Consider the following 14,360-nt stretch of genomic DNA (forward strand, 5'->3'; position numbering starts at 1 on the left):
ACAGCTTGTGGAGATCCTCCTCCTTTTATCACCTATCACACATCTCTTTCTTGAGAAGCCTCCCTTCCCCTGGATTCCTCAGTGGGTATTTTTTTGTTTGTTTTTCACTTTCTAGACTCCTCTAGCTCTTTCAGCCTCTGTACTGCATTTGAACAGTCTGCCATGTATTCTCTTTGTGTATGTTTTGTGGTCCAACCCTCTCATTTTGCAGAGGTGGAAACAGGTTCAGGGGCAGGGACAGGATCTTGCTTAAGGGCCCCTCCTAAATGATGAGCCCTTGAGGGCAAATGGTGTCTCTCTTCCCTTTCTTTGGATCCCTTACAATTCTTAGCACTGAGTGGGCAATTGGTTGGTATTGGCTGAATGAATTATTCACTTTTCCTTAAAACTATATTTTCGGGGCAGCTAGGTGGTGCAGTGGATAGAGCGCCGGCCCTGGAGTCAGGAGTACCTGGGTTCAAATCCGGCCTCAGATACTTAATACTTACTAGCTGTGTGACCCTGGGCAAGTCACTTAACCCCAATTGCCTCACTAAAAAAACAAAAAACCAAAAAAAACTATATTTTCATTGTGCCTTTCTGTCCAATTGTAGCCTCCATCAGTGGAGAAGTTCTTACCTGAGCCATTTTCTACTGTCCGGGAAGCGGCCACCTGTCTGCACATTTCGCACTGGTAAGTAACAGTTCTGCTCTTGTGCTTTGCTTGGCAGATTCTGCTGATGTCCACATAGCCAGAATCTTCCCTTTGGACCCTTAGAGGCAGCTGCTGACTTATGATCAGGCTGGTCAGTTTCTGTGGTTTCTGCACTCTCATATTACAAAGGGGTGTCCTGGACTTTGATATTTTATTAGATAACTTTGAACCCCTCTTCAGATCTGTGACTGCCTTCCTCTGCCGTGGGCTAAGGCTTCTCAAGGTCCTGAGTGGCCACGTCATGGACATGTAGGGAGCAAAGTGGGAAAATCATGAGGGAGGCAGGGATTAGCTTCCTTCCCCTTGGAACCTCAGGCTTTTGTTTGTTTCCATGTCTCCTCTGACATCCTGTTCCAGAGCCCTCCCATGGTGGGGTGGGTGCAGCAAGGTGCTAAAGGACCCTGATGATAGAGGACAGGCTCGGGAGGGAAGGCTTCAGGGAAAGGTCAGACCCAAGGACAGGCTTTGTGTGGGAGGTACCTGGAGCAGCAGGCACCAGACCGACTGCTGCAGGGCAGCGCAGTTTGGGCCACAGATGCTCCCAAAGACCTTCCCCTAAATTACTCATGGGCTGTGCCCTGTCTGGGTGGACATGTCCCTGCCCCAGTGCCATCATGGGTGTGGAGGGCTCAGCTGAATGAGATGTACGTGTTTGGACACTGAGAGAACAAGGCAACTAAGGGACTGAAGAGGAATTGTTTGGGGATTTTGAATAGATTTCCATGGATATCTTTTGTTTTTATATCACCTCAATATCCCTCTGTATTTTTCTTCCTCCCCTTACAAACCAACCCTTATAACAGATAATTGGGGGGAAGGGGGGGCTGAAGAAAAAGCAGAGAAATCAGCAAAACCAACCAGTACATTAGAAATGGGAGATTCAGTGCCATGTTCCAGAGTCTTGGTAACCCCCCCCCCCCAGGGGAGGGGAGGGGCATCCTTGCATTTTTCTTTTTTGAGGCTAAGCTTGGTTTTTGTAATTTTGCAGTGTTGATTTTCTTTTTTATGTTGTTTTTGAAATAAATTATCATTGACATTTTTTTACATTGTCAAAATTTTCCCACTTATCCCTGCCTTTCCTCCCTCCTCCTCCCAAAGAGCCATCCCATATAACAAAGCCAGTTTTTAATGAAAAAAATGGGTAAAACTGATGAAGAAATTGAAACACTCTAAAAGCTGGTTCAGCATTCTGCCCATGTGGACCTTCTCTCTCTACAAAGGAGTAGGGAGGGTGTGTCCTCTCTGGTCTCTTCTTTGGGGTCATGATAGTTTGTGGCAATTTTGCATCACCCACTATGGATTCTGTGTGTGTGTGTGTGTTTTCCATTTCCATTGTTCTCATTGTTGTATGCATCATTTTCTTGGCCCAGCTTACCTCACTTGGCATCAATTCATGTCAGCCTTTCCAAGCTTCTCTGTATTTATCATATTCTTCTTATTTTTAGAGCATAGGAATATCCCATTACATTAGTTTGTGTTGCTATCCCCCAGTCTGCGGGCATCTGTCTCTTTGTTTCTAGTCCTTCATTACCACAAAAAGCACTCCATAGCAGTGACCCACTTGAGGCATATGGTTAGCAGTGGAATTGCTTTGTCAAAAGGTATAGATGAGGGGCAGCTAGGGGGTGCAGTGGATAGAGCACTGACCCTGGAGCCAGGAGGACCTGAGTTCAAATCCGGCCTCCGACACTTAACACTTACTGGCTGTGTGACCCTGGGCAAGTCACTTAACCCCAATTGCCTCACTAAAAAAAATAAATAAATAGATAAATAAATAAAATAAAATAAAAGGTATGGACGTTTTAGTGACTTGATCTGCAGAATTCTGGTGGTTTTCTAAAATGGTTGTCTTCCCATTTCTACTTCCCAGCCTCACCACCAGCAGAGTGCCTTGCCTGTCTTTACATAGGCCTTCACCCCTGATTCTTCCCATCTTCTGTCCTTTTTCTCAATTTGTTCTGTATGGACTGAAATGTGAAGCTTATTTTCATTTGTATTTCTCTTATGATTGGTGACTTGGAACATTCTTTCATATGGTCGTTAATAGTTTACAAATGTCTTTTAGAAAAATGACTGTCCATGCCCTTTGACCATTTACCTATTGGGGAATAGCTTTTGGTCTTACAGATTTTTTGTTGTCTATGTGTCTTAGACAGCAAACCCTTATGAGAGATATTTAATACAAAGGTGTTTTTTTCTCAGTCAACTGCTTCCCTTCCTATCATAGAGACATTAACTTTGTGCAGAAGCTTCTTAGATGTCACGCAATCCAAATCTTTGATTTTCTCTTTTGTAATTGCCTCTGTTCCTTTTTTGGTAAGAATTCATCTCCTTCCCTTAGTTGAGTGAAAGACATGTAGTTGAATGTTTTTAAAGAGATGTGAGCGTTTTCCAGTAGGCCCTTTACGTGTCGGGGAGTTGACTTTAAGTCCTGGAAAACAGCGCGAGACAGCTGTTTGCATCCTGGTTCCCCCAGCCCCCCATCTTTTGTCTGGAAGAAGAGAGCAGTTCCTCTTCCCTGCCGGGTTGGAGGTTGTAAAGGTGCTCAGAGAGAATCGGGAAAAGAAGGGAGATACACACTGAAGTGGCATAAGATGGAAGCCTAGAAAAGAAATCCAAATGGAACATGGGTAGCAGCAACCTCAGTGGCTCGCTCAGGGGAAGATCATTTGTTATTCCTCCACAATTTCAGAAGGAAAATAAGAGAGCAGGAAGAGCACTTCTCAGTGCTTCAGGGTTTGGACTGATCTGGGCTCTCCCAGATGTCAGTAGGTATTGGGCTTGCCCTCGTGTTGGTTGTAGCCTAGCCATCCTGTCTTCTCTTGAGTGAATCTTACCCATATCGTTTGTGGACAGTTTAGAAACAGGGGATTCATTCCTCCCTTCCTGCCACAGCCTCTGTGGGGAAAAAAAAAGCCCATCTCATTGAACGAAGGCTCAGCTTGTGGAGTTTTTTCCCTGTTTTGTGAGTCCCCATAACCCCCAAATCCATCACTTCATGACCAGCCTTCTGGCAGTGAGGCTCCCCCCTGAGCTGTGCTGGACCTCAGACAGATGGGAGGCACTTGAGGCCTTCCCAGCCCTTTCTTTTTTTCTTAAGTGAGGCAGTTGGGGTTAGGTGACTTGCCCAGGGTCACACAGCTAGTAAGTGTTAACTGTCTGAGGCTGGATTTGAACTCAGGTACTTCTGACTCCAAGGCCGGTGCTCTATCTGCTGTGCCACCCCAGCCCTTTCTTGCAGCCTCCCAGCTTGGTCCCATACACTGGGGAGCTCATGTTCCATGAATATTGCTTTCAGGAACCGAGGGCTACCTCTGTGCTCAGGTGAGGCATCACCAGGCAACTTGAGAGAGGACAACTAGAGCCCCTAGTGATTGATCTTTCTGGGCTGCTGCCTCCTCTCTGAATGGGGTTTCTTTGTTTGAGAACCTGACTGGGGGCAGGATGCTGAAGGGACCTCATGGGCCCCATCCTAAGTTTGTTCAGGGGCAAAAGGTGACCAGAAGCTGAATTAGATTAAACCCTGAATTTCTTTGGCTGGAATTGAGACATCTTGGGAGAGGGAGGGAAGGCCTTTGACCAGAAAGGCTTCCAAGCCTCTGCCTCTGCCTGACAGATTGTTCCTCAGTGTCACTGAACTCATCAAAGCCCAGCAGGGTCCTTAGGTCGCAAGGTTACTCCTCTGCTGGCATGTCGTGGCCAGGGTCGGACCAGTTCATTCAGAGAAGCCTCCCATAGAGTTAATAGATGGAGAACTCTCCCCATCTAGTCGCTGTTTGTGCTCCCTTCTCTGAAGCTGTGCCTCCCCAGCTCACCACTTACCTGCCTTTTGTTACAGATGCAAGGAAGTTCCACACGGCCACTTCCCGAGCACTGTTCCGCCTGCGCCCGTTCCATTTCCTGGTGGCCACAGGTGGCGGGTATGCGGGGTACCGTCAGTACGAGAAGTACAGGGATCAAGAGCTGGAGAGGTTGGGATTCGAGGTCCCACCCAGGCTTGCAGGAGAGTGGGAGGTAGGAAACTTACAGATGTTTGTGACTTCATCTCATAAGCTTGGCTTTTTTCTGGAATCCTCTCCCTTTCCCGTTGGTCTCATTGTGATGTCCATAAAGCCAGCCGGCCACAGTTGTAGACGCCTTCTGTGGCTGATGCGTGGGTGGCCACCTTTGAGTTGTTTTGGTCTTCATTGTCTATTCGTCCCTTAGGAACCTGGGGTCCCTTGGGGGTTGTATCTGTGGTTTCCCTGGCATCTCAGCTGCTGCAACCCCGAGACTGCTCAGTCTGATGTTTGAGCTCAATGGTGTGGTAGTTTTGTGATGTGGATAAGTAGAAATTGAGGACTAGAATGAAGATGCCCCATTCCTTTACTGTGAGATGCTCCTCGGCCTCTTGGATCCCCATGGAACGGATGGTGGAAAAGACGCACACACCCATTTTCTGCTCCACAACCCCCCAGAGTCGTCTACACAAAACAGACCTAATGAGCTTTGCCGTTTTCAGATTCCAGGAGGTGCTTTTGGTGAAAGGTGTTTTCGGGTCATGGAATTTGCCCTTTCCAGAGTGGTCTGTCCTCTCACCCTCTCTTGGGAAGCTGATATGTTGTTCTTAGATGGAGCTAATGTAGGCGAGTCGTTTGTTTCTAATTCTCTGATCCTGAAGCCCCCGCCCCCCCCCCCCCAGCTGACAGGAGGGAGGCTGTGTGGGCACAGGGCATGGGGTACAAAGCCACCCTCCAGTTGCTTTGCATCTGCTGCGTTTCAGGCAGAGCTGTTATTGTTGAAGGACTTCGTATTTTTAGTGTCACACCTGCCCCTATTAGGGGGTGTTTGGGGCGAGATAATTTGGGGGAGAAGGACTGGACAGGTCAGTTCCTAAGTAGGCTGGACAAGATCCTTGGCTTGGATTGGGAAGAAGTGGAATGTTTGTTGGGTGGAGCAGACAGAGCAAGCCAGGCAGTTAGACTGAGCCCTCTGCCTTGAGGATGCTGCCCTGCTGAGCGTGAGCACACAGGGGCCCCGGGTGGCAGGTCCTGCAGCTTGCTTCCCCTTCAGCTCAGGGCTTCTTTGTTCTCGCCCCCTTCTTTGCTCCTCTCTAGTTGGCTGCAAGGAAGCCCCCCTTCCCCTGGTCAGGGCCAAAGCATCTCCTGGGGATCGTTTCTCCTCCAGATTCCTGCTTAGGTGTCAGCTCCTGCTCCTTAGCCTCTCTCACCTCTCATGGACCCAAATGCCAAGACCTGTTGATTTTACCTTTCTAACGTCTCGCATATATATGTGCCCCATTCTCTCCCTGGTGCAGGCCCTCCTCACCTCAGGTGGGTGCTTCCCATTCACTTGGATACGTCTTGGGCAGCCCTGGCAGCACAACAGAACTGTGATGCGGGGGCAGCTAGGTGGCACAGCGGATAGGGCACTGGCCCTGGATTCAGGAGGACCTGAGTTCAAATGCAGCCTCAGACATTTGACACTTACTAGCTGTGTGACCCTGGGCAAGTCACTTTACCCTCATTGTCCCACCCCCCAAAAAAGTTCATGATGGAGGAGGAGCAAGCACACTATTCTGTGGGGTGCTCCTCCTGAGAAGTCAGTTTCCTTTTGATTGTCCCTCATGGCTGTGCCCCAGAATTAGGAGGAAACCCCTGGAACTGCAGTTCACACTACAGGCTGGTGTACAGAGGACGTGGGCAGGAAGGCTGGTGCGTTGTCGGAATATCGCGGCCTTTTGGTGTGGATTCCGTGGGGCTGTGAGGACATCACCAGCCTTCCTGTTCTACCACGGGGTTCAACACCTCTCAGTGCCAGGGGTGGAGGAACCTTGTTCATCCTCTGGCCCCCTTCCCGTTCTGTCCTCTCCTCCTCAGGCCCGACTTGTATCTTCCCACGTGGAAGCTTGGAGGATGAAAGGCATGTGAACTGATGGGAATGGGACTTTGACGAAAAGGAGAGGCCCGGGAAGGCCTCCTTTGGGGAGTCACACACACAGGCGCATAGTCCTCATTCCAGCTCCAGGCTTCCTGGTCTTGCCGTAACTGTCCCTCAGTGGCCCTTCAGTGTTTCCTGTGGTGGCTCCCATGGGACTCTAGTCACGGTAGCCACTCTTGGTCATTCGGCATTTATTTAGTGCGTCCTGTGTGCCAGGCACTGTGCTGAGCGCTGGGGATACCAAGAAAGAGGCAAAAGATGGTCTCTGCCCTCAGGGAACTTACAGTCTAATGGGGGGGGACAACAAATAAATCCATACAAAGCAAGCTATGTGCAGGAGGGATAGGAGATAACTAACAGGGAAGGCCCCAGAATGAGATGGGATTTTAGTTGAGATGTGGGTGAAGGTGGGTGACACAGTGGCGAGAGCCCTGGGCCTGGAGTCAGGAAGAGCTGAGTTCAAATCCAGCCTCAGGCACTGACTAGCTGTTTGACCCTGGGCAAGTCAGTTTGCCTCAGTTTCCTCATCTGTCAATGAGCTGGAGAAGGAAATGGCAAATCCCTCCAGTGTCTTTGACAAGAAAACCCCAGATGGGGTCACGGGGAGTCAGACACAACTGAACAACAACCACCACCAAAGAGGGAAGCCAGGGAGGGGAGCATTCCAGGCATGGGGGATAAACAGCTGGCGAGAATGCCTGGAATGGGGAGGAGCATCTTCTTCATGGAACAGCCAGGAGGCCAGTGTCGCTGGGTCAGAGGGTACAATGGTGGCCCTGGCAGAAGGGACTCGCTCTCGACCACAGGCCTCACTGCCCTATATGGCTAGAAAGACCATCTCCAATGGGGACCGAGTTCTTAGGAGGGGAAGAAAGCTCTTAGAAATTGAAGGCACCGCCTTCTGAATGAGGCCTCATCTTTGGACACCCACGGGCCACACTGAGATGGCCAAACATGGTGAACTGGACTGTAATGTGCATGTGTGTTCTTCCCGTTAATGAGAAAACTCTTCCCAGGCAGAGGAGCTGTTGGCTGTAATTAAGCAGGCTGGGGGATTTCTTTCTTTTTTTTTTTTCCCATATAAATATTTTATTTTCCAGTTACATGTAGAGATAGTTTTCAACATTTGTTTTTATAAGATTTCTAGTTCCAAATTTTTCTCCCTCTGTCCCCTCCTTCCACCCTCCCCAAGACAGCAAGTAATCTGATCTAGGTTATAGATGTAAATCACATTAAACATATTTCTGCATTAGTCATGTTATGAGAGAAGAATCAGAGCAAAAAGGCAAAACCTCAAAAAAGAAAAACAACAACAAAAACAATAGAAATAGTTTGGTTCGATCTGCATCCAGATTCCACAGTTCTTTTTTTTTTCTGGATGTGGAGAACGTTTTCTATCATGAGTCCTTTGGAACTATCTTGGACCATTGTATTGCTGAGAAGAGTTAAGTCTGTCACAGCTGATCATCACACCGTGTTGCTGATACTGTGGACAATGTTCTCCTGGTTCTGCTCATCTCACTCAGCATCAGTTCAGGCAAGTCCTTCCAGGTTTCTCTGAAATCTGCCTGCTCATTGTTTCTTACAGCACAATAGGATTCCATTACATTCGTATACTGGGGGATTTCTTGACTCAGGTTCCCAGGGCAGTGTCAGCAGAGTATAAGCTTCAAGGGCAGGGCTTCCCAAGCCAGGCCTCTAGCCCCCATGCCTCTGAATGGCTTGTGTCAGGGCAGCCTCGGCATCAGAGATTGGAACCTGTGGTGCCACATTTGCCTATTGACCTTCCATTGTCATCATTGTTGTGCGAGCCCACAAGTTAGTTATTAGTCACCTCCATTTGGGCCGCCATTTGGTTAGACAAGTGAAGAGCACACACACTCATGGGTGTAGTGGAGCGTATACATTGTGCTAGGTTGCAGCCTAGATGGGGATGGGGATGCTGTGCCCCAGAAATTGGGACAAAGTCAGATGATGCCAGGGTTGGGAGGAAATACAGGCCCTTTGTTTTCTAGACTTTTTTTTTTTAGTGAGGCAATTGGGGTTAAGTGACTTGCCCAGGGTCACAACAGCTAGTAAGTGTTAAGTGTCTGAGGCCGGATTTGAACTCAGGTCCTCCTGACTCCAGGGCCAGTACTCTATCCACTGCGCCACCTAGCCGCCCCCAGGCCCTTTGTTTTCTAGATGAGGAAACTGAGACATAAGTGACTAGTCCAAGGTCATACAGCCTGTTCGTGGCTAAGCCAGGAATAGAACTCAGGTCTTGCCTCCTCTGGTATGTTCTTCCAACTCTTCCATATTGAGATTGAGTACAGGTAGATTTGGAGGGACTGGCTGGAAGAAGGGGCAGAAAGTCCTTATATCAGTGCTCGTGGGTTCAACATGGATGATTCCCGCGTCTGCACAGGTAGCCCTCCTCACCAATAGCAATCCTACATCCAGAGCAGGGCCTTTTCTCCAAATCTGCCCTTCCCATTTCCTTTTTCCTGAAAAGTCACCCCGCTGCCTCTGTGTCCTCACTCCCTAATGGCTCAGGATTCTGTCTCGGGTGCTTTTCCCCTCCTGTTCCTGGTGCCGCCCAGGCCGGGTCCTCCACCCTGCTGCCAGTGTGCCAGTCCAGCTGTGTCACCCCACTGCTGCAGAGATGTCCCTGGCTCCCAGGTGCCTCTAGGAGAACACCCAGACTTTGGTGGCATCCAGAGCTGTTCACAGTGTGGTCCAGCCACTCCTTCGGCCTGGGTTCACATTCTTCCCACACGCACTCCATGTTCCAGCTTAAATGGCCCTGCTGGCTGCTCCCTGGACATGACCTTCCGTCCCCTGCCTCTGGGCCCTTGGACAGGCTGTCCCTCACGCTCCTCTCCCAGGCTCCTCATGCCCTGGCCTGATGCTGGCCAGCTGCCAGGGCGCCCCTCCCCCCAACAAATTACTCAGTACTTTTCATACATTTTCACATATTTTCCATTGACTTATTTGTCTTCGAGTAGAATATAAACTTCTTTTCTGTCCTTGTGTCCACAGCACCTGACCCAGTGGCCAGCATGTAATAAGAACAGTGGTACCTAGGGAAGAGCAGCCGGGTCTGTCAGCCCAGGGTGGCATCTGGAGGGAACAAGGCCTATGTTAGGACAGCATGGTTAGGGAGGCACGGCAGGATGGGGATGCGCTGGGACCAGTGCATACTGGGACTGTCGCCAAAGGCGTTATCCCAGCCGTCAGTAGGCACCCGCCGTGGGCCAGAGACCAAACAGAAAACGCTTGCTGTCGCCATTCTTCTAGGGGAGAGTCACGTGCCACCTGAAAAGTGTCTTCACGGTGATTGGTGTGGAAGAGGCTAGCAGCAGCCTGGCACCGTAGGTGGCCCCTGAGCCGACCCTGGCAGGACTGTGGAAGAGGCCCGTATGGCGGCAAGGGCGCGAGTACAAAGAGTGCTCTGGGCCTGTCCCATCCACACTGTCCCAGGGCTGACGTCCTACTTACCTTGTGGCCTGCCCATCTGGGAGCTGGGCTCAGTGGGTCATTCTTTGCCCCAGAGTAGGCGAAGGGGAGGGGAGGAACAGTTCATGTCGGGGCGCTGGGACAATATGGGCCCCAGCTGAAAGCGGCATGCAGGTCAAGTGTGCTACAGCGCTTTCGAACCCAATAACAGGCACGTAACGGGCTTTCCCTGGGGAAACTTGGCTCGAGAGCTGACTTGGGGTGACTAGAACCTGATCCTCACGAGAGGGCCAGGGCTTTTCTAGTGTCAGGCAATAAGGCAGACTCGGGGATGGGCCTTTCTGACCCTGGCCAAGGAGCCAGGAGCTCCCATAGGGGACCAAGGCCTTAGCCCTTCTGCCTCCTTTGCTGGCTGCTTTTCCTCCCTTTGCCCTCTATGAAATGGGGTCCAAATGGAGAAACCCTGTTCAGCATTCAGAGCCCTTCAGGGCCTGGCTCCTTGCTGCTGGCCCAGCTTTCCTCCCCCTCCTTCCTCATTACATTCTTCCTCAGCCACTCAGCCATACCAGCCCCTGGGCTGGCTCTCATGCCTGGCTCCCTGGCTCTCCTCATTGCTGCCTCCCGGCCACATCTTGCAAGAAGCCTGGCCCAGGGCGGCTAGGTGGCGCAGTAGATAAAGCACCGGCCGTAGATTCAGGAGTTCCTGAGTTCAAATCCAGCCTCAGACACTTGACACTTACTAGCTGTGTGACCCTGGGCAAGTCACTTAACCCCCATTGCCCTGCCAAAAAAAAAAAAAGAAGAAGAAGCCTGGCCCAGCCATCATCCATCTTTGTGTCTGCCCTCCGAGGCCTCTATACCCTGTCTCTGCCCGGGGCTTGCCTGCTGTCTCCTCTGTTAGACTGGGAGCCCCTTGAAGGCAGGAGCCATGTGGGGAGGGGTGGGTGGTAGTGGTGCAGGCCTCTGGTGTCCAGACTCCAGTCACTAGACCTGGCTGAGACTCTGCTCATCTCTGCAGTGGAGCTAATGGTGTCCCCAGCTGCATGATCCTTCACCATGGATCAGACATCCCAAGTGCGGCTTGCTGTGGAAATGAGAGCTGCTGCTATTTCCATGCTCAGCAAGGATGCTCATTTAGCGTGTTCCCCGGTGTATTAAGTCCTTAATTAATGGCACAATGCTGCAGCTGTGTTCAGTTCACTCTGATGCCCAATGCCCGATGCCCGGGCCTTTTGCAGCCACACTTGGTATTTGCTCATTTCCCCCAATCTGTGTTTACTCAGAAGGTGGGAATGAATCTTAGAGGCCCTTGCCCAAGCCCACCCCTGACCAAGCAGCTCTCCTGGGTGATGGTCCATCACAAGGGGTCTTCCAGGCCCTGCCCACAAGCCACCGACCCTTCAGAAGGCTTTCTGCACAGCCTGCCTCAGTTTACTTCTTTGCCACATTCACTCTTCTCTCTGTGATGGCCCCTCATTTAGCTCACAGTTCTCCTTTCCTCCAAGCTCAGCATTCCCAGTCCTTTCAGCCAGTCTGTGTGTGGCTTTCATTCTTTGGTCAGGAAGCTTTTCTTGAGTGCCCGCTATGTGCCAGGCACTGTCCTGAGCCCTGAGTCCCTGCCCTCAAGGAACTCACTCTCTTGATAGGGGAGGCGACATCGGGCACCCACGGGGAGCAGGCTAACCTGTGTGAACATCTAGGCAGGGCGACTGAGAAGGAGCAGTCAGAGAAGCATGAGGACATCTGGGAGAGAGTGACGGGTGTCCTGGAAGCCTAGAGGAAGAGAGGGCCAAGGAGGAGGTCGAGGAAGGCAAGGAGGTTGGAGAGGCTGCGATGTCGGTGACTAAGAAAGACGCCGGTCACTAGAGAGAGCATGGGAGGCCAGAAGCTGGCCCGAGGAGAGTCCAGAAGAAGGAGCTTAGTTCCAGAAAGGAATACAGTTATGTGGCACTTGCTGTATGCCATGCACTGTGCCATGAGCACTACAGGGAGTCCTGGGCATGTGTGCAGGAAAGAGCAAAGGAGCCAGCAGACAGAGAGAAGTGGAAGATAAGGAAATGGGGGCGATGGGACAGTCTGCTGGAGATGGTGCTTGAGCACATGGAGGGGCTGGCCCTGGCCAGGGGAGGAGCCACCTTATTCCCCTTCCCTTAGCAGAACAGGCGATGCCCAGAATTGGGCCGGCAGGGGGCGGCTGGTGGGGGACTCCCTGATCTTGGCTGCTTTGCCTTTCTCAGCTGCCACTGCAAACTCTTGTACCCAGCAAGAGGCTGAGACCTAAGCTTCTTTTTCTTTCCATCTGTTCCATCTTCCCTGTTAAACAACTAATTTTTGCTGGTCACATTTTATTGGCATCCTTTGGAAATTACAGATGGTTCCATTAAATGCACTGGGCCAATTTCTTCTGTAAATGATCTTTCTGGTCCCTTTCATCACTCGCTTTTCAGTGATCCTCTAAATATCCCCCCTCCCCCATTTTGAATTTGGGGCAAACTGAGAGATGGTTGAGGGGCTTAAGTTTTTGGTTCAAAGGAATTCTAAGATGGCTTGTCTCCTATGGGCCAGAGGACAGCTTAGAGGTTCTCCTAGAGCCACCCTGAGAATTTAGTCTATCAGAAGCTTCCTCATACTTCCTTCTAACAGCTCAAGGCCTGTGTGAACCATGACCTCAGAAAGCCATCCCCCCCCACCCCCAATCCCGAATGGCATCCCCTGGGCATTTCACATCACTGACTTCCAAGAAATAGCCAGTAGAGTGTCCAGCCCTCAGAGCATCTTTATAGTCCAGACATCATTTTCTGGTTAGAAATATGCCACTTGCTTGCTGTGTGACGGTGAGCCAGTCTCTTCTCCTCTCTGGGCCTCTGTAAAAGGAGGCAGTAAGTAGACGGCTCTTTGAGGTCTCTTGGAGCTCTGACAATCTGTGAATCTGTGAAACCTTCGTTGAGTGAATGGTTTGAGGAGGAACCAGAGTGACTTTTTACAACAAGGAAGCCTGGTGTAGGAAAGGGTCTTTGGGACAGCAGGTGGGACTCTGCCAGCCCAGTCCCCCTCCTATCTAGCCCTCGGTTTCTTCACTTCATGGAGGTGTTGGTTTCACTGTCAAGTTTCCTTCAGACTTTAAGTCCTGGGATGCAGTGAATTCGCTTCTTGGGCTTCAAGCTCATCACTGGAGGATCAGATGAGATCCATTTTCCCGTGTAAAAGACGCCCCCAGCCCCCTCTATTCGGTTCAGAAGCACACGTCGGGGGCCCCTTGGCTTTAGGACAAAGGAGGCTTCTTCTGAGCCGTCTGCTTAGGAAGACTTTTGTTCTGTGCAGTTCTCTGGGCTGCTACTTGGTGGAGCCTCCTAGAGTTCCATTCAGCAGCATTTCAGTGGCTCACTCCCTCTTCTGTCAAATTAGTGTTAGACTCAGTGACCCAAGTCATAGAAAGGAATTCTCTGGTACCTCCCCAAAGTGCCAAGTGAGTATAATGGAAATAAAGCCTTGAGGACTTCAGTGGAGGAAAAAGACAGTGGGTATTCTAGGAAGAGATTGGGAACGATACACACACATACACATAGACATAGATATATACATATACAACTATATGTGACAGCTAGGTGGCGCCATATAGTGCACAGAAGCACCATTCCTGGAGTCAAGAAGATTCAATTTCCAGGGGCAGCTAGGTGGCGCAGTGGATAGAGCACCGGCCCTGGAGTCAGGAGGACCTGAGTTCAAATCTGGCCTCAGACACCTACTAGCTGGGTGGCTTCATCTGTCTGCCTCAGTTTCCTCATCTGTAAAATGAGCTGGAGAAGGAAATGGCAAATAACTCCAGTGTTTTTGCCAAGAAAACCCCAAATGGGGTCAAGAAGAGTCAAACATGATTGAAAAACGATCGAATGACAACATATAACTATGTATAGTCCAAAAAGCTATTAAACTGTTTAATGAATTATCAATTAATTAATTAGTTGATTAGTCCTTTTAATCCAGCTATACCGCCACTAGGTCTATATTCCAAAGAGATCAAAGAAAGAGGGAAAAGAACCATGTGTACACAAATATGACAGCAGCTATTTTCACGGTAGCAAAGAATTGAAAACTAACACCATCGGTTGAGGAATGACTGTGGCGTGTGAGTGTGATGGAACAACATTGTGCTGTAAGAAGTGATGGAGAGGATGGTTTCAGAAAACCCTAGAAAGACTTGTATGAACTGACGCAAAGTGAAGCAAGCAGAACCAGGAGAATAATTTATACAATAACAATATTGTCAAGAGAATCAACTCTGACGGACTTGGAAACTTTGATGGTTCTG

The 14,360-nt window shown here is 50.1% G+C and overlaps 1 protein-coding gene across 4 annotated transcripts in view; it reads left to right on the forward strand.

Moving 5' to 3' along the window:
• The window catches only part of PISD (phosphatidylserine decarboxylase), a 57,324-nt gene that overhangs the window by 21,969 nt on the left and 20,995 nt on the right, over nt 1-14,360 (forward strand). For 2 of the 4 annotated variants that reach the window (XM_043979952.1, XM_043979950.1), the window contains exons 2-3: nt 594-673; nt 4,533-4,708. In XM_043979952.1, coding sequence (XP_043835887.1) covers nt 594-673; nt 4,533-4,708 — 256 coding nt within the window. Of the gene's footprint in view, nt 1-593; nt 674-4,532; nt 4,709-14,360 lie in introns of those variants that run through there. The other 2 variants (XM_043979949.1, XM_043979948.1) reach the window with 2 other exon arrangements.

This window comes from Dromiciops gliroides, chromosome 1 (genome assembly GCF_019393635.1).
Source record: "Dromiciops gliroides isolate mDroGli1 chromosome 1, mDroGli1.pri, whole genome shotgun sequence".
NCBI classification, from domain to species: domain Eukaryota; kingdom Metazoa; phylum Chordata; class Mammalia; order Microbiotheria; family Microbiotheriidae; genus Dromiciops; species Dromiciops gliroides.